At 43.1% G+C, this 27,688-nt stretch overlaps 1 protein-coding gene across 3 annotated transcripts in view; it reads left to right on the top strand.

The window, feature by feature from the left end:
- Positions 1-27,688, top strand: part of mmel1 (membrane metallo-endopeptidase-like 1) — a 142,325-nt gene that overhangs the window by 52,054 nt on the left and 62,583 nt on the right. For 2 of the 3 annotated variants that reach the window (XM_078425052.1, XM_078425051.1), the window contains 5 exons: positions 2,288-2,347; positions 6,686-6,847; positions 8,133-8,213; positions 15,833-15,928; positions 19,716-19,834. In XM_078425052.1, coding sequence (XP_078281178.1) covers positions 2,288-2,347; positions 6,686-6,847; positions 8,133-8,213; positions 15,833-15,928; positions 19,716-19,834 — 518 coding nt within the window. The remainder of the gene's footprint in view (positions 1-2,287; positions 2,348-6,685; positions 6,848-8,132; positions 8,214-15,832; positions 15,929-19,715; positions 19,835-27,688) is intronic. The other variant, XM_078425053.1, reaches the window with a different exon arrangement.

The raw sequence follows: 27,688 nt of genomic DNA on the forward strand, positions 1-27,688 counted from the left end.
AGTGCTTCAATTAGGAAATCTGAGACAAACCTGTGCTGTTCATTATCCAGAATCCTTCGTAGTGATCACATGATAAATTGTCTTCCTCCACCCAGCAGAGCCACCAGAACATCCCGACTTGGAAAGACTCAAAGTTCTGGAGTAAATCAGCGGATCATAGATCCATAGAGTCTTGTGGTGTGGAAACAGGCCCTTCAGCTCAACTTGCCCTCACCGTCCAACGTCCTATCTACACTACTCCCACCTGCCTGCATTTGGCCCATATCCCTCTAAACCTCAGGCAGCATCTCTGGATAAAATGAATAGGTGCCGTTTTGGGTCAGGTCGGGGCAGACTGAAGATGGGCTCCGACCCGAAATGTCACCTGTTCTTTTTCTCCAGAGGTGCTGCCTGGCCCGTTGAGTTACTCTAGCATATTGTGTCCAACCCAACTTGGAAATGTGGCGATTCATTCTTCATCACTGAGTTTAAAATCTCAGAACTCCTGACCGAATGTAACTGTGGGCGTAGCTTCAGTCTAGGATTGCAGTGGGTGAGACATTGTAGAATATTGGCACTGCCAGTGATACCCATGTCTCATGAGATAATTGTTTCAAAAATCAGAGAACTTTTGATATTAGACGGACTTAATATATTGCCAGAAATAAGTTTAAAAAAAATAACTTGCACATCTAATGAGGTTAAAATATAATTGATAAGGAGTAGGTAAAATAATTTAAATAAAAAAATGGTTCTGATTGATTTTTGTACAAAGACCTAGTCGTGGGTCTAGGCTTATAGTTAAGCAGTATATGTAAGGTTAAAAAATGTGGGAAGAATTCTTGGATAAATGTGCCATTAATGGGCAAGATTAATGTCCATCTGCTAAAAGAAAAGCAAATTAAATGGGTTGCACAATTTTGCCGACTTACTTGCAAGAGAAAGTAGTGTTATGTTAGTTTTCTATTGGGCAGTTTGGTTTTAATGACTTGGAAACCGGGATGGGTTTGGGAATTGTAGAAGGCTGCAGAAGATTAAATAAAATCTAAAGACAATAGACAATAGGAGCAGGAGTAGGTCATTGAGCCCTTTGCGCAAGCACCACCATTGACCATGATCATGGCTGATCATCCACAATCAGTACCCCGTTCCTGCCTTCTCCCCATATCCCTTGACTCCGCTATCCTTAAGAGCTCTATCTAACTCTCTCGAAAGCATCCAGGGAATTAGCCTTCTGAGGCAGACAGTTCCACAGCTTCACAACTCTCTCAATAGCAAGAATGTCCTTCCTCAAATTTAGAGACCAAAACTGCACACAGTACTCCAGGTGTGGTCTCACTAGGGCCCTGTACAACTGCAGAAGGGCTTCTTGGCTCCTATACTCAACTCCTCTTGTTATGAAGGCCAACATTATGAAGGCCAACATTCCATTGGCTTTCTAAAACTGCCTGCTGTACCTGCATGCTTACTTTCAGTGACTGATGAACTAGAACACCCAAAGCTTTGAAAATGCTGGAATAGGAATTCATACAATGCTTAGGATGAGGTAAAACATATACACTGCTGCTTATAGTACTCAGAAGAGGTAACTACAGGAAGTTCAGAGGAATAGTGTTCAGATTAATGTTGATAAAATAAAAGGAAACTTGGAGCGTCACTTCCTAAGATTATCTCAATGCTTTTCACAGCTAATAAAGTACTTTGGAAAAATAATCCCTCTTGTGCAAGCATGACAACTAATTTCACTAGAGTAATGCTGACAAATAAAGTGAAATTAATGACTGATATGGAGGATTTGTTTAGTTTAGTTTAGAGATACACCACGGAAACTGATCCTTCGGCCCACTGAATCTGCACCGACCAGCGATCTCTGCACACTAGCACTATCCCACACACATTAGGAACAATTTGCAATTTTAGCTAGCCAATGAGACTACAATCCTGTACAAGTTTGGAGTGTGGGAGGAAACCAGAGCACCCAGAGAAAACCCACACAGTCACAGGGAGAACGCACAAACGCCACACAGACAGCACCTGCAGTCAGGATTGAACCCGGGTCTCTGGCGCTGTTAGACAGCGACTCTACCGCTGTGCCACCATGCTGCCATGGCTTTGAGAAATGTGAAACAGAAGATAAAATGTTCTCGCTGTCCTTCAAATATCTGTTGTGCCTTGGAGGGCAGAGGAGAGTGCAGTGGAGGTGCTGCATGGAGTGTGGTCTGACATTGTGTCTTTCTCTGTGCATTTTGCTTTTCAAACAGAATGGATGCTACAGATGTTTGACTGTTATTCCTCTCTCTGTCCCCAGACAAGCAGTTCCCCAGCGGCACCGACAAAGTGTGCATGACCACGGGCTGTGTGGCAGCTGGTAAGTGTGGCTCCCAAACCTTCAACATCGAAAGAATATTTTGTAGTAACGTCATCCATATTACGTACCGAATAGTGAAAGGCCTGGACGGATTGGATGTGGGGAGGATGTTTCCACTAGTGGGAGAGTCCAGGACCAGAGGGCACAGCCTCAGAATTAAAGGACGTTCCTTTAGGAAGCTGATGAGGAGGAATTTCTTTAGTCAGAGGGTGGCAGATCTGTGACATTCATTGCCACAGAAGGCTGTGGAGGCCAAGTCAATGGATATTTTTAATAATAAATTTAATAATAATAATGATAATAAATTTATTTGTCATATGTAGGTTGGCACAGGGTCAATGGTACAATGAAATGTATTTGACAAGACAACGGGTCACCACAGCAGTAATATTCTAAGGATAAATAAGATTTAAAAAATGACATTAGTAAGGTAAAAAGACAATATTAAAAATAATCAACATATATGATGTGAAATGTGTTTATGAGTTCAGAAGCCTGATGGCCTGATGGTAGAAACTGTTCTTAAGTCTGGTGGTACGTGCTGCCATACTCCTGTATCGTCTGCCTGACGGTAACAAGGAGAACAGCCTGCGTGCTGGGTGGCTGTGGTCCTTGATGTTGCTGCGTGCCTTCCGCAGGCACCGCCGGTAGAACATGTCCTGAAAGACAGAGATAGATAGATTCTTGATTGGTATGGGTGTCATCAGTTATGGGGAGAAGGCAGGAGAATGGGGTTAGGAGGAAGAGATAGATCAGCCATGATTGAATGGTGGAGTAGACTTGATGGGCCGAATGGCCTAAATCTGCTCCTGTCACTTATGTACTTGTGAATTCAAATTCTATTCAGTGGAAATTATTCATTGATAATAATGGATTCATTTCCTTGCGATCAATAATTAATGGAAAGGTAAACCACAAAATATGATCTGAGACCACAATTCAGCTTTCCACTAAGCTTAATGATTTGAGGAAAATATTCAGGGAAATGGTAACGGCAGTTCACAAGTTCATATGTTCCAGAAGCTGAATTAGGCCATTCAAGTCTACTCTGCTATTCAACCATGGCTGATCTATCATTGCCATAGAAGCCAAGTCAATGGATATTTTTTTAAGTCAAGTCAAGTCAATTTTATTTGTATAGCACATTTAAAAACAACCCACGTTGACCAAAGTGCTGCACATCTGATTAGGAAAAAAAAAAAAGAAACAACATAGAGTGGCAGGCAGCCAAACACAACGGCGCGGCCATCTTGAACAAAATGTTTAACTAAAGCAGAATGGTGTCCCACGGCCGAGGCAGTGATAGATAGACTCTTGATTAGTACGGGGGTCAGGGGTTATGGGGAGAAGGCAGGAGCATGGGATTAAGAGGGAGAGATAGAAGATAATAGCGGTTCATAAGTTCATAAGTTCCTGTAGCAGAATTAGGCCATTCAACTCATCAAGTCTATCCCGCCATTCAATCATGGCTGATCTATCTTTTCCTTTCAACCGCATTCTCCTGCCTTCTCCCCATAACCCATGACATCCGTACTTAATTATAACTGATATCTCTGAGAATCATATACAAGAAAACTGGAACTATCTGCCCCTCTATGACTGAGCCAGCTCTTTGAAAAACAAATTCAATTCATCCCCCCCCCATCCTTTTCGAATAACGCTGCCATTTCTATACTTTGCATTATGGTCCAATCCTCTTAGAGTCATTCAGCATGGAAACAGGTCCTTCAGCTCAACCTGCCCGCACCGACCAACAAGTCCCATCCCACCTGCCTGTGTTTAGCCCATATCCCTTTAAACCTATCCTATTCATGTACCTGTCTAAATGTTTCTTAAACATTGCGATAGTTCCTGCCTCAACTACTTCAGCTGGCAGCTTGTTCCATACATCCACCACCCTTTGTGCAAAAAAAGTTACCCCTCCGGTTCCTATGAAATCTTTCCCTCCTCACCTTAATCCCATGTATTCTGGTTCTCAATTCCTCTGCTCTGGACAAAAACACGATCTATTCCTCTCATGATTTTGTAAACCTCTGCAAGACCACCGCTCATCCTCCTGTGCTCCAAGAAATGGGGTCCTAGCTTGCTCAACCTTTCTCTACAGCTTAGGACCTCCAGTCCTGCCAATTTCCTTGTAAATCTCTTTGCACCCTTTCCAATTTAATAACACCTTTCCTATAATATGGTGCCCAAAACTGGACACAATACTCTAAATGTGGCCTCACCATCATCTTATTCAACTGCAACATGACCTCCCAACTTCTATACTTAATGCTCTGACTGATGAAGGCCGATGTGCTGAAAGCCTTACCTGTTACACCTCATTCAAGGAACTATGTACCTGAAGAGTTTCTTGGAACTTCTTCTGAGAGTCTCTGTTGAATGCCAGGCATTGCCAGTACGCTGGCTGTCAGCACATTGTGGGGCTGAGAGCTGGCCTGTAGCACACCACGTAACAATTTCACTATTGAGTCTCCAACTCGTCGTAACATTGAATGCAATTCTGGCTGTGTGTTTAAAACAAAAACTAGCTGGTTGGTGTAATAGACCTCACCTTTGCAGTCATAGAGATGTACAGCATAGAAAGGTTATCCACTTTGGCGGCATAAATAAGAAGGCGGATTATTATCTCAATGGTGTCAGATTAGGTAAAGGGGAAGTGCAACGAGACCTTGCTGTCCTTGTACACCAGCCACTGAAAGTAAGCGTGCAGGTACAGTGAAGAAAGCTAATGGCATGTTGGCCTTCATAACGAGAGGATTTGAGTACAGGAGCAAAGAAGTCCTTCTGCAGTTGTATAGGGCCCTGGTGAGACCACATCTGGAGTATTGTGTGCAGTTTTGGTCTCCTAATTTGAGGAAAGACGTCCTTGCTATTGAAGCAGAGCAGCGTGGGTTCACGAGGTTAATCCCTAGGCTGGAGGGACTGTCATATGAGGAAAGATTGGAAAGACTGGGCTTGCATTCACTGGAGTTTAGAAGGATGAGAGGGGATCTTATAGAGACGTATAAAATTATAAAAGGACTGGACAAGCTAGATGCAGAAAAAATGTTCCCAATGTTGAGGGAGTCCAGAACCAGGGGACACAGTCTAAGAATAAAGGGAAGGCCATTTAAAACTGAGGTGAGAAGAAACTTTTTCACCCAGAGAGTTGTGAATTTGTGGAATTCTCTGCCACAGAAAGCAGTGGAAGCCAATTGACTGGTTGAATTTAAAAGAGAGTTAGTTAGAGCTCTAGGGGCTAGTGGAATCAAGCGATATGGGAAGAAGGCAGGCACAGGTTACCGATTGTAGATGATCAGCCATGATCACAATGAATGGCGGTGCTGGCTTGAAGGGCCAAATGGCCTCATCCTGCAGCTATTTTCTATGTTTCTATGAAACAGACCCTTCAGCGCACTGTGCCTAAGGTAGACACAAAATGCTGAAGTAACTCAGCGGGACAGGCAGCATCTCTGGAGAGAAGAAATGGGTGACCCTTCTTCAGTCTCGACCCAAAAAGTCACCTATTCCTTCTCTCCAAAGATGCTGCCTGTCCCACTGAGTTACTCCAGCATTTTGTGCCTATCTTCGATTTAAACCAGCATCTGCAGTTCTTTCCTACACATGGTGCTTATCTATATTGATCCTATTTTCCTGTATTGATTCTGTATTCTTCCATGCCCTCCTTATTCATGTCATGTTCTGTCATGATGTTGTTTCTATAAGATCCCCTCTCGTCCTTCTAAATTCCAGTGAATACAAGCCCAGTCGACCCATTCTTTCAACATATGTCAGTCCAGCCCTCCTGTCCCCGCCTCCTCCTCTCCCAGCTTGTTCTGTATACGAGCCTCTCTTTGTGTGAAAAATGTACCCCTTAGATCCCCTTTAAATTTCCCCCTCTCACCTCAAACCTTGCTCTTTAGTTTTAGACCCTACCATGGGACGAAGACACCCGATCTGTGCTCTCTTAATATTAGATACCTTTATCCTAGCATTGTTCAGGTTACTTTGCTTTGGGGAAACAGACCAAGCTAATCCAATCTGTCCTGATAACTTACACCCTCCAATCCAGGCAACATCCTTGTGAATCTTATTTTGCATCCCCTCCAACTTGATCATCACTGATCCTAGCGGTGACCTGCTCTTTTTGCCCTTAATATTGCTTTTTGCTACCCTTTCATTCTTCGTATATTTATAGAATCTTTTAGGATTTTCCTGAACAAAACAAAAGCTTTTCACTGTACCTCACTACATGTGACAATAATTAACTAAACTAAATTAAAAGGGATGTCAAACCGAGGACCCAAGAGTCCTAGTTTTATGTATAGTGTGTAATAGTTTATTTTTGTTTTTAAGCTGCAAGGCTAATCCAGAATATGGATTCATCTGCTTCACCATGTAACGATTTTTACAAGTATGCTTGTGGGGGGTGGCTGAACAGGCACATCATACCTGAAACCAGCGGCAGATACAGTATATTTGATATTCTGAGAGATGAGCTGGAAGTCATCCTCAAAGGTAAAGGACGGAATCAACCATGGTTGTATTTAAGTCAAGAATGTTTAAATGTCATATGTACCAACAACATAACAATGAAATATTCTAACTTACAGCAGCACAACAGGCCTGTAAATGCAATACACACAGATAATAAATAACAAACCAAAATGTATAAAATAATTAATAATCCTAATATTAGTGCAAAAAAGCCCAAAGTCCTCAATACAACCAAAGATTGTCCATAGTTCATAGTTGAGATTAGTATTGTGTGGAGTTCAAGAGCCTGATGGTTGCAGTGAAGAACCTATTCTTGAACCTTATGGTCTAATTAAAAATCCATATTCAAACCAGGCATGAATACAGGTGTGAGAAAACAAACAGCTGGAAGAACTCGGCGGGTCAGGCAACATCTGTGGAGGGAAATAGACAGTTGACATTAAAGGCCGATACCCTTCATCTGGACCAGAAAATTCAACGGTCCATGACCTTCCACAGATGCTGCCTGACCTGTTGAATTCTTCCAGCTGCTTTTGCACCAGACTTCAGCATCTGCAGTCTCTTGTGTCACAAGGACACAGGTGTTGACTCTGCTGCTGCACGCTCCCACTTACTAACTTGAAATATTAGACGATGCTTGGCAAGGGGAGTAATGGCCAAGAGTGCAGCTTTTTCAACTGACCCTACCCAGTGGCAAACTGACAGGATTAGATTCTCATCCCATTGTAATCTTGCCTTCTCCTACTCTCTGTTTACAGGTTCGTGTGCCAACAGGCTGCTCCAAACCTGTCAGTTTATTCCAGTGGATAATAGACAAATTACACTCCAATTTTTCCATTTTATATCGATGCATAATACTACACAAAGATGTTCCTTATTGAACTACACTGTATGTTTCCTTGTGTGTAAATATATCCAGTAAATAGTTTCCATGCATTTCTTCAGATCTTCTCATTCTGATGAGCACAAGCAGAGATCCAGTGCCAAACCCAGGCGTCAGAGCCTGCAGCAGCAGCGTGTAATTCTGCATGAAAATCATCACAAATTAACACAAATGTTTCAATCGCACAGACAGGGCTTACTATGCGAATCTCAACTTGTGAGCTTTCACTTATTCTATCACATTAACTGCAGCAGAATGCAATTCATTACCAATTACTACAGTTAAAAGCAATTTGTGAAATGCACAGATGTAGGGCTGGAATATGAGCCCGTGTCATAAGGTCATTTTCTTGCAGCTGAATAGATTGTTTGTTTGAACAGTTGTGTTTAATTTGGCTCTAATTTTACTTCTTTCACATTCTAGGTGTCTTGGAGAGACCGGATGATGGAGACCGTGATGCTTTTAAGAAAGCCAAACAACTGTATAAATCCTGTATTAATGACAGTAAGTTCAACTACTTATCATATGTTTTATTTCAATAAACCATTCCCATGGTGAGTATAGACACAAAATGCTGGAGTAACTCAATGGGTCAGGCAGCATCTCTGGAGGCAAGGAATAGTTTAGTTTAGCGATATAGCGCAGAAACAGGACCTTTGGTCCACCAAGTCCGTGCCGACAATTTACATTTATACCAAGCCAATTAACCTACAAACCTGTATGTCTAAATAGTTGACTAGGTGACATATCAGGTTGAATCCCTTTTTCAGACCATATACATACTTATATATGGAGTCACTCGATTTCTTTTGGATATTAGCCATGGCTCAGATGAGGATTTTCACCTCTGACTAAGAAGGTTATAGGTTGAACTATGAGATCGGAGTACTCTAACTATATTAAGAATGAAAGGGCTTCGAGGAAGAGAGTAAGTCCTCTTTAGGATCAGTGTGGTGATTATGTGTGCAACGCTAAGAAATGGTCGAGGTTGTAAATGAATGCTGCTCATCTGTATTTACCATGAAGAATGACTTGGAAGCTGGTGAGTTCAGGGGAGGGATCAGGGTAGGGACTTTAGCAAGGCCTCTGACATGGTCTCGCATTGTAGGCTATTAAGAATGTGAGAACACATGGAATCCAGGCTGAGCTGGCAAGTTGGGATACAACATTAGCTTGGTGTTTAGAGGTAGAGGGTGTGAGTGGAGGATTGTTTTTCAGATTGGTGGCCATTGGGATTGCTGCCTCATGGTTTGTCATGTATATTAATGATTTGGATGCGAGTTCAGTTGGCATGGTTAGTAAGTATGCATATGACCCCATTATTGGAAGTATAGTGGACAGTGTTAAAGGTTGGATAAGGTTACAATAGGATATAGATCAAGTGGGAAAATGGGCAAGAATGCATTTAATTTGGACAAATGGGAAGTGATGCCATTGATTAAGTTAACCCACGTGAGGACATGCACAGTGAATGGCAGGGCCCACAGGAATGTTGCTGAAGAGGGAAACCTTTGGATACAAGTACAAAGTCCCTGAAAATTGGAGCACAAGTAGAATGGGTGGTGAGGATGCACAGGAAGTGTCACTAGCCTAACGATCAATTGCTATGAAAGGTTGCTGTCCTGATCATCAAATAATACCAATCTACTCTTTGAGCCAAACCTTCACATTTTTGGTATAAACATAGTAGTTTAGTGTTAATGTAATTGAACAAACCTACTTCTGAAGGCAGACTCAAAGTGTTGGAGTAACTCAGCGGGCCAGGCTGCATCTCCGGAGAAAAAGGATGGGTGACATTTTGGGTCGGGACCCTTCTTCGAACTGAAAGTATGGGGGAGAGAACTGGAGGTAAGAAAAGGCCTGAACAAAGCAGGGCCGGCAACAGATGACCAAGGAAGGGTGGAGCCCACAATGGCCCATTGTTGGCTGGGGAAGAGGTGATGACGATGGGATACAGGGATGTGAAGAGTGGAACTAGTAGGATGACTAGGATGGGGGAGGCAGGTGTACAGGGGTTACTTGAAATTAGAGCAATCAACTTTCATACCACTGGGTTGTAGGCTGCCCGAGCGAAATATGAGGTGTTGTTCCTCCAACATGCATGTGGCTACACTCTATTTCTGACTTTTAATGCCTCTCCTTCACACAGTGAATTGCCTTTTAAATCACTGCCTTTATTCAAAACTCATTTTATAATCTCATCTCAGAAACCCTATCATCCCAGCTCCACATCCCCCCATCAACCTTGTGCTTCTCAAATTCCACATCACACTCTCGCCCTCTGGAATCTTTGGTCAATGTACCGGTAGACTTGCCTATTCCCCACCAAGAACTTCCAGCACCTTAACTCCCAATACAAAACTGTTGTTTGTCATATACATTAATGATCTGGATGATGGTGTGGCAAATTGGATTAGTAAATATGCAGATGATACTAAGATAGGTGGAGTAGTTGATAGTGAGGTAGATTTTCAAAGTCTACAGAGAGACTTGGGCCTTTTGGAAGGGTGGGCTGAAAGATGGCAGATGGAGTTTAATGCTGATAAGTGTGAGGTGCTGCATTTTGGTAGGACAAATCAAAATAGGACGTACAGGGTAAATGGTAGGGAATTGAGGAATGCAGTGGAACAGAGGGATCTGGGAATAACTGTGCATTGTTCCCTGAAGGTGGAATCTCATGTGGATAGGGTGGTGAAGAAGGCGTTTAGTATGCTTGCCTTTATAAATCAGAGCATCGAGTATAGGCGGCACGGTAGCGCAGCGGTAGAGTTGCTGCTTTACAGCGAATGCAGCGCCGGAGACACAGGTTCGATCCTGACTACGGGTGCTGCACTGTAAGGAGTTTGTACGTTCTCCCCGTGACCTGCGTGGGTTTTCTCCGAGATCTTCGGTTTCCTCCCACACTCCAAAGACGTACAGGTATGTAGGTTAATTGGCTGGGTAAATGTAAAAATTGTCCCTAGTGGGTGTAGGATAGTGTTAATGTACGGGGATCACTGGGCGGCACGGACTTGGAGGGCCGAAAAGGCCTGTTTCCGGCTGTAGATATATGATATGATATGATATGATGATATAGAAGTTGGGATGTAATGTTAAAATTGTACAGGGCATTGGTGAGGCCGAATCTGGAGTATGGTGTGCAGTTCTGGTCGCCAAATTATAGGAAGGATGTCGACAAAATGGAGAGGGTACAGAGGAGATTTACTAGAATGTTGCCTGGGTTTCAGCACTTAGGCTACAGAGAGAGGTTGAACAGGTTGGGTCTTTATTCTTTGGAGCGTAGAAGGTTGAGGGGGGACTTGATAGAGGTTTTTAAAATTTTGAGAGGGACGGACAGAGTTGACGTGGGTAGGCTTTTCCCTTTGAGAGTGGGGAAGATTCCAACAAGGGGACATAGCTTCAGAATTGAGGGACAAAGGTTTAGGGGTAACATGAGGGGGAACTTCTTTACTCAGAGGGTGGTGGCTGTATGGAATGGGCTTCCGGTGGAAGTGGTGGAGGCTGGCTCGATTTTATTATTTAAGAGTAAATTGGATAGGTATATGGATAGGAGAGGATTGGAGGGTTATGGTCTGAGTGCAGGTAGATGAGACTAGGTCAGGGAGAATGGTTGGCGTGGACTGGTAGGGCCGGACAGGCCTGTTTCCATGCTGTAGTTGTTATATGGTTATATGGTTATATGGTTAGAGGCCACAGTTTTAAGGTGAGAGGTGGAAACTTTACAGGAAATGGGCACGGCAAGATTTTTATACAAGTGCCTGGAACATGCTGCCAGGAATGGTGGTGGAGGCAGATACGATAGAGGCTTTTAGATAAGTGCGTGGATACAGATAGAGTAGTGGAATATGGATCACGTGCAGGCCAAAGGGATTTGTTAATTTGACATCATGTTTGGTTCCTGTGCTGTGCAATGGTCCAAATCATAACTGCTCCACAACCCACCATGCAACCTTCCAAATGTCCCAGCCCCACCTCACTCTCCCCACAGTTATTAATTTTTGATTCTTTTTGTTATTACCAACAGCTTTTGCGTTAAAAAAACTCTTGCAAATACTGCATGAGTACAGCACTGTTCCCATTCCCCCTCAATCATCCCAAAGGTTTTGCATCCAATTAAACACGGGCATCGTCGAGCTCCTGCTGTGTGGATGCAGCGTTTTGGGCAAACCGCACACGCTGGTTTGCCTCTGAGTGGTTAAGCTGCAGTGCACAAGTCAGCTTGTGGATGGATGCCAAAGCAATTGACGTCCCACTGGACTCCACGCTGTCCAGGGGCTGGAGCTCCTGTGGCCCAGGTCCCCAGACGCAAAGCCAGGATGTCAGATCTACTTAGCACAACTTGGCAGATGATCATTTTTCCAGAGTAAAAAAGTGCGGCACTGTGGCACAGCAGTAGAGTAGCTGCCTTACAGTACCAGAGACCCAGGTTCCATCTGTGCAGAGTTTGTACGTTCTCCCCGTGACTGCGTGGGTTTTCTCCGGGCGCTCCGGTTTCCTCCCACACTCCAAAGACGCACAGGCTTGTCGGCTAATCTGATTAGGTAAAATTGTAATTTGTCCCTAGTGTGTGTAGAATAGTGTTAGTGTGTGGGGATCGCCGGTCGGCGTGGACTTGGTGAGCCAAAAGGCCTGTTTCTGCACTGTATCTCTAAAGCTAAAAGCTAAGTGGGTTAAGTTTACTTTCCCTATATATTATGTAATCTCGATGTTTTCCATTAATTTCCAGTGGGTAAGTATTTATAAGTCCAAATTATTTGAAGAAATAATAAATTTGACAACTATTTAAATCCTTCCGACATGTTTTTGAATGCCTCTGTTGTTCAGGAGACAAAGGTCTGTGACAGCAGTAAGCTGCCAATAGGCTATGGTAATGTTCCTGGCTGAGACCCAGTCTCTGTGTGATATGTAGATAGCAACAGCCAAGCCATGAGGACAGTTGGACCAATACATGCAAATCATACCTCTTTCCCACCAAGAACTTCCAGCAACTCAACCCCCAAATACTAGAGGTCAACTTGTCGTCAATAGTCACGAAGATAGACACAAAATGCTGCAGTAGCTCAGCGGGTCAGGCAGCATCTCTGGGGAAAAGGAATAGGTGATGTTTCGGGTCGAGACCCTTCAGACTGAGAGTCCTGGGAGAGGGAAAGGAGTGATATGAGAAAGGTACAAAGAACTAATGAATGAAAGACATGCAAAAGGACAAATCAATTCCAGCAACGAAGATCAAGGAAAGGTGGAGCCCACAATGGTCCATAATGAGTGATAATGAGTGATGCAAACAGTGAAACTTAGCAGGACGACAGTGACACTAATACGATGGCTGGGCTGGGGGTGGAACGGAGAGAGAGAGATGCAAGGATTACTTGAAGTTAGAAAAATCAATACTGCTGGGTTGTAAGCTGGCCAAGCAAAATATATGGTGTGGTTCCCCCAAGTTCCATTGTCTGCCTAACCTTTGTGGGGAACAACACTGTTGTGGTGAAGTTCACCTAAAGATCATGATACAGCTTCTTTGGCAAAGCATGCTGCAGTTTTGCAACTTAACATTGAGGTCAACAATTTAAAATAATCAGCATTTCTAGTTTTGAATTTGTGGTGTCCACACATACGAAGTGAGTGTTGTTTCAACTTACACTTCCTCCCATCTGACATTTTGCTTCTTGTCCAATTACTGCTCTGTTTCACTTTTGTAATGTCAAGGTTAAAAAGGCTTTTCAGCGAAAATTGAGTTGTCTGCTAACAGGGCCACATCAAGCCAGCAGACTCGCTTAGAAAAACAGTGAGTTGCTTTGGGAAATGCTTGGCCTCACTTAGAAGAAGCAGTAAGTCATGAGTCCTCTGACCTGCAGAATTACCTGGAAGATAAGATAAACCTTTTTCTGTCAGAGTCATTTGAGATGGCCTGGTGCAACAAATGACCTTTGTTTTCAGCATGAAGAAGAATAGTCAACTCTTGTTTATAGATTGAGACTAGACCAAGTGGACCCGTTGGGCCCAAACCTCAGGAGAGTTGGTGCTACATCTCTCCTCCCACACTCCCCCCTCCCCTCTCCTCCCTCCCCCACCCCCCTCTGCCCCTCCCCTCCTCTCCCTCCCCTCTCCCTCCCTTCTCCCCCTCCCTCCCCCTCTCCTCCCCTCTCCTCCGCCCCCCTTCCCCCTTCCATCCCCCCTCCTCCCTCCTCCCTCCTCCCTCCTCCCTCCTCCCTCCTCCCTCCTCCCTCCTCCCTCCTCCCTCCTCCCTCCTCCCTCCTCCCTCCTCCCTCCTCCCACCACTCCCCCTCCCCCTCTCCTCCCCCTTCCCTCCCCTCCACAGTTCCCCTCCCCTTCCTCTCCCCCCACTCCATCCCCCTCAACCCCCTATCCTCCCTCCCCCCTCCCTCCCTCCCTCCCTTCACCCCCCACCTCCCTCCCTCCCTCTCCCCCTCCCCACCCTCCCTAGGAGATAGATTTAAACTTTAAAATGTGAATAACTTAAAAAATATAACGCCAATTTCAATGAAACCTCTTCCGTTAGCACCAAAGGGACGACGGTGAGTAAGGTGGGCCTACAATTGTCGCGCTACCATGTACCGTTTTGGCTGTAGTTCAGGAACAAACAAACAAACAAACAAACAAGTGTTTTAGTATATAGATGGAATTGCAGGTGATCTCACTTCACTCCAGACCTTGAGTCCCGAATGGTACCAGGACCCCAGACTTTAGAATGTAGCTGCTGTAATGAGTTTAGTTTAGTTTAGTTTGGAGATACATTACAGAAATAGGCCCTTCAACCCACCTGGTCCGCCTGACCAGCGAATCCCACACACTTGCACTATCTGACTCATACTGAGAACAATTTACAATCTTTACCAAAGCCAATTAACCTACAAATCTGTACTTCTTCAGAGTGTGGGAGGAAACTGGAGCACCTAGAGAAAACCCACAAGGTCACTTGGAGAATGTACGAACTCTGTGCAGATTGCACCACAGTCAGGATCGAAGCCGACCCAGGTCTCTGGCGCTGTAAGCCAATGACTCTACCGCTGCACCTGACAAGCGTTTGAAACAAGCTTTCCCACGAGCTTTTGCAGCTATGAGACTCACTGTTTATTTGTAGTTTTATTATTATTTTAATAAATGTTTTTTTCTATTCATTATATATTGTTTGAGTGCTCTTCCATCATTGATGCGAATCCTCGAAAAATGTTCCTATCCTGTTCCGACGTTGCACTGTCTTCTGCTTTGATCTCTCCTCCCTCTCACAGCATCACAGAGCTTGCCTTGTGTTCTATTCCCTTCAGCCAGCAACACCCCTCTCTGTATCTTCACTCCTGTTTATTTCTAACATTGCTGAAATATAGTCTGATACCATACAATATGATACGATAGAACTTTATTTATCCCAGGAGGGAAATTGATCTGCCAACAGTCATATAAACACAAAATACATGAAACATGAAATTAAAGTGATGAGTGGAAAGGCTCGGGGGATGTGCAAAAATTGGGGGGGGGGGGAGCGGAGTCAGTCTCAGTCCACCCCATGACAGAAGGGGGGGAGTTGTAAAGTTTAATAGCCCCAGGGAAGAAGGATCTCCTGTGGCATTCTGTGCTGCATCTTAGTGGAACCAGTCTGTTGCTGAAGGTGCTCCTCAGGTTGACCAGTGTGTCATGGAGAGGGCAAGCTGTATTGTCCAGGATGCTCCTTTTACAGATAATGCTCAACTTTAGACTTTAGCGATACAGCGCAGAAACAGGCCCTTCGTTCACTGAGTCGGCGCCGACCAGTGATCACCCTGTACACTAGCACTATCCTACACACCAGGGACAGTTTACTAGACCAGTGATCACCCTGTACACTAGCACTGTCCTACACACCAGGGACAGTTTACAATTTTTACCAAAGCCAATGATTGTACAAACCTGTACCTCTTTGGAGTGTGGGAGGAAACCAGACCACCTGAAGAAAACCCACGCGGTCACAGGGAGAATGTCCATACGTCCATACAAAACTGTGTACAGACAGCACCCGAGGTCAGGATGGAAGCAGGTGGCTGGCACTGTAAGGCAGCAACTCTACCGCCGTGCCGCCCAACTGTTGAGCATTTTCTGTTGTGATGTAGATTCCTCTTTTTATGTTGCAGCTGTAATTGCCGAGCGAGACTCTGAACCTCTGTTAACTCTGCTGGATGCTGTTGGAGGATGGCCAGTTGCTGCACCCGACTGGGACGTTGTGGAGGGTATGAAGACTACTCCTGATTTGGGGAGACGTGGAATTGCAATGCTTTGTGATTTTGTGTTATTGCAGTACTGTAACTTACAACAGTAACTCTGATCATCAGCAATTCCAGCGATAGTCTACAGCACCAGAGGCACAGCTTTCACATGAGGGGTAATATTTAAAGGAGATGTGTGGAGCACATACTTTACACAGAGGTGGCTGCCTGGAACACGCTGCTGGGGATTACAGTGAAGGCAGTTGCAAAAGTGTCATTTAAGAGCCATTTGGATAAGCACATGAATGTGCAGGGAATGAGTGGATGGATATGCATTATGTACAGGCAGATAAGAGTTGGTTTTTGCATTAAGTCAGCACAGACATCGTGGACTGTTCCTGTGCTGTACAGTTCTATGTGGTACAACACTAGAATATCTTGGAAGAGAAAAGCGACAATTGTGGTATGAAAACCTTAAACTTGCAGCACAATTCCTGGTGATTTATTATTCCAGACATCCTGGTGAGAACATTGGGAACAAGCTCAGGCAGAACTGGCAAAGGGAAAACCTTTCCGGTTGAAGACCTTTCATCGGTTGTGTGTTTCCAGAAATGTTTGTGGTTACTTATGCCTTCCAGGATCTTGCAATTCTCTTCTAAACTGTAGCAAGGGTAGGCCAATCGTCTTCAATTTCTCTTCCGATCACAACAACTTCATCCAAGAACCTTGGTGAATCTCGGCTGCACTGATGCCAACATTAGTTGATCCTTTAGAAACAGAAAATAGGTGCAGGAGGAGGCCATTCGGCCCTTCGAGCCAACACCGCTATTCAATGTGATCATGGCTGATCATCCACAATCAGTACCCCGTTTCTGCCTTCTCCCCATATCCCTTGATTCCGCTAGCCCGAAGAGCTCTATCTAACTCTCTTTTGAATGCATCCAGCGAATCGGCCTCCACTGCCTTCTGAGGCAGAGAATTCCACAAATTCACAACTCTCTGGGTGAAAAAGTTTTTCCTCATCTCAGTTCTAAATGGCCTACCCCTTATTCTTAAACTGTGGCCCTTGGTTCTGGACTCCCCCAACATTGGGAACATGTTTCCTGCATCTAGTTTGTCCAATCTTTAAGAATTTTATATCTTTCTATAAGATCCCCTCTCATCCAAATTTCAGTGAATACAAACTCAGTCGTTCCATTCTTTCATCATAGGACAGTCCTACCATCCCGGGAATTAACCTAGTGAACCTACACTGCACTCCCTCAATAGCAAGAATGTCCTTCCTCAAATTAGGAGACCAAAACTGCACACAATACTCCAGATGTGGTCTCACCAGGGCCCTGTACAACTGCAGAAAGACCTCTTTGCTCCTCTCGTTATGAGGACCAACATGCCATTAGCTTTCTTCACTCCCTGCTGTACCTGCATGCTTACTTTCAGTGACTGATGAACAAGGACACCCAGGTCTCATTGCACTTCCCCTTTTCCTAATCTGACACCCACTAATCTCCTGTGTGGGACCATATCAAAGGCTTTCTAAAAGTCCAGATACACTACATCCACTGGCTCTCCCTTATCCATTTTACTTGTTACATCTTGGATATGGAGACCTGAACTGCACGCAGCACACCAAATGTGGTCTGAGAAAACAATCTCAACATGGCATTTTTATTTTTGTTCACCAACTCCTTTGAGTGACTTGGGCACTCAGAATGAGAAGTGATCCAAATGGCTTGACTGAATAGATATTGTAAGAATGTTTTCTTGGTTGTGGAGTCTAGTGCTACATGTAGAATAGAATAGAGTCATACAGTGTGGAAACAGGCCCTTCCACCCAACTTACCCATGCCGACCAACATGTTGCATCTACACTAGTCCCATCTGCCTGTGTTTGGCCAATGTCCTTCTAAACCTGTCCTATCCATGTATCTATCCAAGGTAGACACAAGATGCTGGAGTAACTCAGCGGGCCAGGCAGCATATCAGGAGAGAAGGAATGGGTGACGTTCCAGGTTGAGACCCTTCTTCAGACTCTGAAGAAGGGTCTCGACCCAAACGTCACCCATTCCTTCTCTCCTGAGATGCTGCCTAACCCAATAAACAATAAACAATAGACAATAGGTGCAGGAGTAGGCCATTCGGCCCTTCGAGCCAGCACCGCCATTCAATGTGATCATGGCTGATTATTCTCAATCAGTACCCCGTTCCTGCCTTCTCCCCATACCCCATGACTCCGCTATCCTTAAGAGCTCTATCTAGCTCTCTCTTGAATGCATTTAGAGAATTGGCCTCCACTGCCTTATGAGGCAGAGTATTCCACAGGTTCACAACTCTCTGACTGAAAAAGTTTTTCCCCGATGAGTTACTCCAGCATTTTGTGTCTATCTTTGATTTAAACCAGCATCTGCAGTTTTTTTCCTACACAAATGTATCTATCCAAATGTTTTTTTGTAAACATTGTGATAGTACCTGCCTCAACTACCTCATCCAGCAGCTCATTCCATATATCCACCTCCCTCTTTGTAAAAAAAGTCACCACTCAGGTTCCTAATAAATCTTTCCCACCTCACCTTAAACCAATGTCCTCTAGTTCTCGATTCCCCTACTACGGGCAAGAGACACTGTGCGTCTAGCCGATCTATTCCTCTCATGATTTTGTACATCTTTATAAGATCACCCCTCATCTCGTGTGTTCCAAAGAATAGCCCTATCCTGCTCAACCTCTCCTGCTGACCTCTGGAGTTCATTCCCTAAACATGACACATTTTCCCTCAGCTCCTTAAAGGTCTACAAAGTTAACCTATTTGACCAAGTCTCCAGAGATCTGTTGCAATATCTTTTTGCACAGCTAGCAGTTGGATTTGGTTTGGTCGTACTCTTGAAATATTCCTTCAGCAATGACGAATGTGAAGGATCATCAAGACTACATGGATTGAATAGAAGAAGAAATAAGGGACCATGAGGCTACTGGACTAGCATGGGCCCCAGTCTGAGGGAGATAGAAGAACAAATATATAAGCAGATGAATAGATTAGGCAGAAGAATGGGATTGCAAGGGAAAGGTAGATCAGCCATGGAAGAATAAACTTAATGAACCAAATAGCCTAATTCTGCTCCTATGAGCGATGAATTAGTAATAATAGAATTTCAACTTCCTGATTATTAATTGGGGTGGAATCAGTGCTTCGGATTAAAGGAAACTGAATTCTTAAATGCAACCAGGAGGTCATTTTTTGCTAGTATTTAGCAAGCCCGATGAGGAAATAGACTCTTCTCATCATAAAGACTGAGGTTCGGTGGCAATGGTACCGAGTGAGAGAGTAGAGAAAGCTCAGAGGAGATGGAATTAAGGTGCAACAAGTGATGAGGGGCCAAATGGAAGGATTATATTTTTCATGACATGCAGTTGGGGTCTTGCCTGTAAGGGTGGATGAGACAGAGATGCTAATTGTGTTTAAAAATGCTTGGATGAATGTCTGAGATGCCATTACCTATGAGGACTGAAGGCTGGAAAATGGAATTGGGCCAGATTAGTGTTTCCGAATAGCCTGAACACAATGGGCATTGGCTGTCGTCTGTGCCGTGAACATTTGTGATTCTATGTTTATTGTCTAACTGCCTCGTGTCCTGTGAAATCTTTGCTATTGAAAGGAACATTGTTTAGGAAGGTATGAACTTTATATTGGCTCTGCTGACATGACCATTATGCCAAGTTATTTTCAAAGCCCCGCCCCTCCCCACTTTTGATCTGTGTACTGTGTTAAAAGTCATCCGCGTTAAAATACTTGCTCTTATTTTCCTGTTTGTTCAGAGCCTGGTTGGAGTTTGGAAATCATCCTGCGACTGCTGAATGCAAACTACAGTAAGAGAGTAGTTGTGGACATGTCCGTGTGGACAGATAACAGGGACTCGAGTAGAAACATCATTTATGTAAGCCATTCATTCATTTTCGCCTTAATTCATTGATTTGAATGTTTGGATATTATTTTTCACATTGTGCAAGGAGGCAGCTTCTCTGGCCTTCTGCAAAGGCATGTGAGCAATACTCACATCCACGGGTACCTTGTACCTTGCTGCCTACGTAGGAAGGGTTTTAGAGTATGTAGTATATATATTTTTTAAAGCTTTATTCCAATGGGATCCAATTTTCCATTATTATACTTTTATCTAATGTGACAGTACTTATTATAAAAGCAATTTAATATGTTTAAAACCAACAATAAGCAACTTCCACATCATAACCTGGACATTGTCCATCCTGTTTCTTGGCATTTAAACCATGCAGTGGATCATTCCAATGCTGTTTGTGAATGTTTCGTGTGTTACGAGAGATTCAGTTGTGAGCTTCATATAACAATGTTCTTGGGATTTAAAAGACAAAATTTAAAAGACATTTGGACAGGTACGTGAATAGCAAAGGCGTGGAGGAGGCAGACACTGAGTGCTGGAGTGGCTCAGTGGGTCAGGCAGCATCTCAGGGGATAAGTCTCAAGAAGCGTCCCGACCCGAAACTTCACAAATCATGTTCTCCAGAGATCCTGCCTGACCTGCTGTGTTACTCCAGCACTCTGTGTCTTCTTTTGCCAACCAGCATCTGCAATTCCTCATTTCTACAAGGCTTAGAGGAGTATGGGCAGGCCGGTGGGACTGGTGTAGAAGGGGCATCTTGGTCGGCATGGACACATTAGGCCGAAGGGTCTGTCCTTTGTGCTGTACGACTCCATGACTCTCCATAATGCCATGCTGAAGTTGATGTGATCTGTTTCAGCTTGGGGCTCCCTACTGATATGCTCCAAGTCAGTGCTTCGTAAACTATTTCAGTGTCATTCACCCTTGAGTCTTTATCACAAAATTTCATTCACCCTCGACTAAATTTTCTTGGTAATTTTTGTCTTATTCTCCCTTAAGGATAGCGGAGTCAGGGGGTATGGGGAGAAGGCAGGAACGGGGTACTGATTGAGAATGATCAGCCATGATCACATTGAATGGCGGTACTGGCTCGAAGGGCTGAATGGCCTCCTCCTGCACCTATTGTCTATTGTCTATTGTCTATTGTGTATAGTTTTATATATAATTTATTTCGTCACACGAGCAAAAAACATAAATCAACTCATTTCTTATGTGTTTATTTTATTCAACTTTTTGAACATCCTAAAAATATGTAAAGAAAACTAGGAGTGAAAAAAAAGTTTAATTACCACTGGAGTTGGAAAATCATTCTATTAGAATGATTAAAAAAAAACATTCCAACGTCTAAACACTGGGCTTCAGCCCTATCCTACCCTTTCAGGATTTGACTACTTGGAAAAGTAACCTTTTCTTGGAAAACTAGCTCAAAAAACCATGGAGTATGTGATTTAATATATTAGTATCCAACTAATATAACTTTCTATAACTCTCCCCAATGAAAGCTCACAATACCTCCAAATATCAACGTGCCATATTTGGTACACTTCTCTCCAGAAGCTGGCTCTTCCAAATCCAAATATATTTTAAAAGTTGTGCATGTGTACAGACATGTATCTGTCACATGCATGTTCACAACATCATCACAACATTGTCCTATTCTCCAAACTAGGAGTGACAAAAATATTAAGAACAGAAAAATTATTAGAATTTTTCTAGTTTCCGTAAAGTAAAGTTAGTAAACAATTGTCTTAGAACTTAGAATTCGATTCTTAGAAACAATGTTTTCTTATTGTGTATGTTTACCACAAATAAATGACAAGCAGTATACTTCTACACATATCATCAATGACTAGGATGTTCCTGTATTATTATTAATATAATATAACATGTTGAAAGGCTGGAGCAATTAGTCAGAGAGTCAGAGTCAGAGAACTTTTTCAGTCAGAGAGTGGTGAAGGTGTGGAATTCTCTGCCTCAGAAGGCAGTGGAGGCCAGTTCGTTGGATGCTTTCAAGAGAGAGCTGGATAGAGCTCTTAGGGATAGCGGAGTGAGGGGGTATGGGGAGAAGGCAGGAACGGGGTACTGATTGAGAGTGATCAGCCATGATCGCATTGAATGGCGGTGCTGGCTCGAAGGGCTGAATGGCCTACTCCTGCACCTATTGTCTATAATATAATATAACATAATATAATATAATATAATATAATATAATATAATATAATATAATATAATATAATATAATATAATATAATATAACATAATATAATATAATATAATATGTATTATATATATATATAATTAAATATATATTTTTTAATATATTTAAATATAGCAAATATATAAAAACATTTGCTATATTTGCTCCTAGCAAGTTATATTATGCTAGGAGCAAATATAACTAGCAAATAATTATATTTGCTATATTTACCAGTTAAATGTAGCACATATAACTGGTTGCTATATTTTAGACTGGAAAACATGCACTGTGTAGCGGCCAGCTTCTCGTCTATCAATTAGCTCCCAAGCTGCCACTTGCATAGACCAGGCGAAACGATAAGCTTAATGACACGAGCAAATAATAACAGAGACCGTCCTCGATGTTTGAATAGTTAGTCATCTTTATTTTGAAGGTGCAATAAACATATTGGCATATCTCTTGTCATCGACTGGTTATTGATTTGCTAGGTAAAATTCCATATCTTACCACAGTCTATGCGATCGATACGAACTGCCAGATATAACTTCGGTGGAATCTGTATTAATCTTCTTGTCAATAAGATCTACAACCGATTTCATCTTGGCTAATGAATCTTTTGGCCGAGCCTTTGGCTGAACCTCTTGGCTCACACACTCTGCTCGCACTCTAGTTCCGCCCAGCCCCTACATAAGCATCGCATTAACTCTATAATGTTCAAACTACAGCAGGATCAAGGTAATAATAATAATATACAAAAATAACTAATAAACGCAAAATGGCTCCTACACACCGGCCCCTAATTGTTATAAGTGTATAGCGCAACAATTACTAATACAAAAAAAAGGAGGAGCCAAAGAAAAAACTCCATACATAATCAAAGCATGCACTATACATTGGCATCTAATTTATTACAGTATTTATTCAATCAACAAAATCATCAGTCCATGTTAAGTCAAGTATCAGCTTCCAGTAGCAGACACATCTTGGTTATCGTTCTTTCCAAGATATTGTTCTTAGTCTGCAGCCGACCAGTGTGCACGATCCCACATGCGTCCGGTATGGTCTCCAAAATTTTGCCCATCAGCCAGAAGGTTCAGCCTCCTTCTTTTCCAGTTTAAGAAGCGGTCTGCCATTAGTCCACCAGCTTCATCTGCGGGATTTTCCTTTGTACTAACATATCTCCATTGCGATACGTCAGTAACATCCTTCTCGAAAGCGATTCTGTTAGCTACAAATGTCTGAAATCATTTGTTTTCATTGTTGATGTATTTAAGCACTGTTACACTTACCCATTACAAATGTATCATGCACTTTCTTACTGTGATTTTCCAGTCTCAGATATGAAACAGTGCCGTAACCACTTTCACTTGCGTCTGAGAAGTGGTGTAGCTGTACATTTCTGATTTGTCCAAAGTTGGTAGGCTTTATGCACTGGTCCACCTCAAACTCCACAATCTTGTCAAGATCCGTCAACCATCCTGCCCACTTCTGATGGAAAGTTTGGGGTATATTGTCATCCCAACCAAGCTTCTCCTTGCAGAGTTCCTGCATAATCAACTTAGCAGGCAGAGTAAATGTTGCTAGAAATCCTAAAGGATCGTAAATAGAGCCAACTACTGACAGGATGCCATGTATGTAGCATGGTCACTCCTGTATAGCAATTTTGAACTTGAACCTATTCTGCTCTCTCCATCGGCAGATTGTCCTGATCCAAGTCCAACTCCATGATCTCTTTAGCCCTACTTGCTTGAGGAATGGATGCTAGTACAGCACGGCTATTACTGATCCATTTCCATAGCGTAAATCCTCCCATTTGGCAGATGTCAGTCAGGTCTTTTACCATCCGGACTGCTTCTAGTTCCGAAGGCATGGACTTCAAACAGTCATCTACATAGAAGTTGCTCTTCACCATGTCTACCACCTCTTCCGAAAAATGTGCTTCGTTGTCCTCAGCAATCTTTCTCAATGCAAAGTTTGCACAACTTGGTGATGACACGACTCCGAAAAGATGTAACTTCATCCGGTATTCCACAAGATCTTGCTGCACATCACCGGCGGGCCACCACAGAAATCGCAGATAGTCAACATGCTTTTCCGATACCTTGACCTGATGAAACATTGCTTCAATATGCGCCATCAAAGTAAAGGCTCTTGTTTGATGAGTGAGTTAGTTAGGTCTGGACCCTGTAGCAGCTGGCAGTTAAGTGATGTCCCCTTAAATACTGCCGCACAGTCAAAGACCACTCTTAAGGTTCCTTTCTTCGAGTGATACACCCCGTGATGAGTGATGTACCAGAGTTTCCCATTATTACGGTTCAGCTGGTCCATTGGTACCCTTTCAGCATAATCACTATTGATAATTTCCGTGAGGAAAGATGTGTATTCACTGCAAAATGTTTCATCCTTATTAAACTTGCGTTTCAAGCTCTGGATACGCTGCTCTGCAATGCAACGATTGTTAAGCATGCTGGTATTCTCCTGCTTGAAAGGTAAGTCCAAACAATAATGTCCATCTGCCATCATTGCCGAACGATTCATAATATCCATGAACTTTACCTCTTCTCTCGACATTTCTTCCTTGTCCTTACTGGATTCTTCATTGAAGTCATAGTTGTATTGTTTGACCAGAAGTTCCTCCAGATTAACAACGGATATTTGATCAATAACCACTGTAGGAAAGCCTTTTCCAACGCTGTTGTCATGGTCCTCTCTCAGTGGACCACAAACAACCCATCCCAACAAGGTTTTTATGGTGAATGGTCCATCCTCTTTTCTGTGGACCACTTCCCAAGGTTCCAATACCATGGAAGCATTAGCTCCGATGAGTAAGTCAATACCAGAGTCTATTTCAGTTATCTTGATATTCTTCAAATAAGGTCATTGCTCCAGGTCTTCCTGTCTAGGAATGTTTGACCGTGAGACAGGAATGGTCTTACTGGTAAGCACGTCTGGTAGTTGAACAAAATCATTGCTGTCCAGACCAGATATTTCCAAACCTGAAATAACACAACTGGTTATAGACTTCTCTTGATTCATGGTATGCAGGGTAAACTTCTTCCTTTGTCCTGAGACCTTCAGCCTTCTTACCAGGCTTTCGGTGCAGAAAGTAACTGAACTTCCACCATCCAAGAAAGCGTACGTTTGCAACACCGTGCTCCCATTGTAGCTCTTCACTTGCACTGGTACGATCGAGAAGATGCAAGTTTCTTCACCGGCCTCGATATGTCCACACATCGGAGAAAGAGGAGTGGCGTCACTCTGGCTCGCCTTTTCCTTGGCTGGCTGCTCACGTTTCCTTTCTTTGTCCTTCTGTTCAAAATGAAGTATCTCAGGATGGTCTCCTTTGCATACAACACAAGTCAAACGATTCTTGCAATTTCTGCTCATATGACCTTCTTTCAAACATCCAAAACAAATTCTATTCTCCTTTATAAATTCTCTTCTCTCCATCGAGATTTTCTACCACCTGCCGCATCCATTTCTCTTGCTTATCCTGGTCTTCTGGTGCTAACTGTAGCAGCCTCAATGTTCCATGGATACTGTAGATTTTGTCCTTGAGGTGGTTAAGGTGATCCAGATTGAGCTGCACCTCTGCCTTCTTTCCTGATCTTATTAGCTCTTTGATGTTTTCCATGGTCTTCACAGCCATCTTATATTTATGTTTCTTCAGCTTCTCATTGCTTTCATAAGCCATGTCTTTGCCAATTTGAGTAAGCTTAATGGCCCTTTTTCCCACTTTAGGCCGTGTTCCACTATCACCACCTTGTGACTGAACATCGGATTTAATTTCAGACATTCTGGGCTTGATAATGTAAGCCAGATGTGCTTCCTTTTCCACTATCTGGTATTTTTTAAACAAGACTTGGTAACCAGGGACTCCCAAGGCCGTTGCTACGCTGTCCGCATTCCAAGCTATCGATCATTCAAAAACAGCTTTTGTTATCTCACACAGAAAAAAACAATTTAAAGAAGACTACGATTTCTGCTGTTTTTTCCCACAGTCTCTATCCAAGAGCTAATTTTCAAATAACTCTAAGAGACAGATATAATGCTTCAGCTTTTGGCAATAAATCTCTCCCTGGTCAGTAAACTTTCGTAGCCTTCGTCTCTTGCGAAGACAAGCTTTCTGAACATTCGGAAGTGTAAATTCCAATAAATCGTTCCAGCTTAGGCAGATTTCGCCATGAATCACTCCAGTTCAGATAAGATCTCACACGTCATCTCTTGTGAAGGCAAGTTCTCTGAACTTTCTGAAGGAGTGGATTCAAGCTAATCGCTTCGGCTTAAGAAGGAATTTTACGCGATGTAGCGGCCAGCCTCTCGTTTATCAATTAGCTCCCAAGCTGCCACTTGCATAGACCGGGCAAAACGATAAGCTTAATGACTCGAGCAAATAATAACAGAGACCCTCCTCGACGTTTGAATAGTTAGTCGTCTTTATTTTGAAGGTGCAATAAACATATTGGCATATCTCTTGTCATCGACTGGTTATTGATTTGCTGGGTAAAATTCCATATCTTACCACAGTCTATGCGATCGATACGAACTGCCAGATATAACTTTGGCGGAATCTGTATTAATCTTCTTGTCAATAAGATCTACAACTGATTACATCTTGGCTAATGAATCTTTTGGCCGAGCCTTTGGCTGAACCTCTGTCAGCACCTCCCGGCTCACACACACTGCCAGCACGTACCCAACTTCCCCCACTCTAGCTCCGCCCCACCCCTACATAAGCATCGCATTAACTCTATAGTGCCCAAACTACAGCAGGATACAAGGTAATAATAATAATATGCAATAATAACTAATAAACGCAAAATGGCTCCTACACACTGAGTTGAGGGAGTAGGGCTTGTTAGTTCATCTTGGGGAAGGACAACGGCATAATTGATATACTCTTCGTTCCATTTTCTTTTCTAGAGTTTTGAGGAGAGGGTACTTTGGTCCTGGTATTTTCTCTTGAGATTAAGTTTTTCCTTGCCCGTATCATTAACAGAGTCATAGGTAGGAAAAAAAACCCTTCAGATGGTGGTTTAAATCGAAGATAGACACAAAATGCTGGAGTAACTCAGCGGGTCTGGCAGCATTTCTGGAGAGAAGGGATGGGTGATGTTTCGGGTCGAGACCCTTCGTCAGACTCATCTGACTCATACAGAGCCATCATCTGCGACATACATAACTGCATTTTTAAGTTCGTTATCCTCAGTTTCCTTGTCACCCTTCACAAATGAGTTGCCTCCTGACCATACCTCCTCTTGAGTCCTGTAAGAAAATAACTGCAGATGCTGGTACAAATCAAAGGTATTTACTCACAAAATGCTGGAGTAACTCAGCAGGTCGGGCAGCATCTCGGGAGAGAAGGAATGGGTGACGTTTCGGGTCGAGACCTTTCTTCAGACTTCCTCTTGAGTCCTGTTTGTTTCACTTTCTTTCAGAAATGAACTACTTCCTCCTGCACACTCTTCCTATAGAACTGGTTTCTTTAGGTACTTCAACAAAGACATAGTCTTAATCTGCAAATCAAACTCACTAAATACTGAAGTCGCTAGAATAGAAAATGCAGAATATCACTACAAGAAAATGGCACAATCTAACTTTAGATTGCTTAAAAACAGGGCTCAAATCTCCTTAATATAGCTAGAATTCATGTTGCTTGATGCAAATAAGTGCTGGTA

This window comes from Rhinoraja longicauda, chromosome 30 (assembly GCF_053455715.1).
Source record: "Rhinoraja longicauda isolate Sanriku21f chromosome 30, sRhiLon1.1, whole genome shotgun sequence".
Classification (NCBI taxonomy): domain Eukaryota; kingdom Metazoa; phylum Chordata; class Chondrichthyes; order Rajiformes; family Arhynchobatidae; genus Rhinoraja; species Rhinoraja longicauda.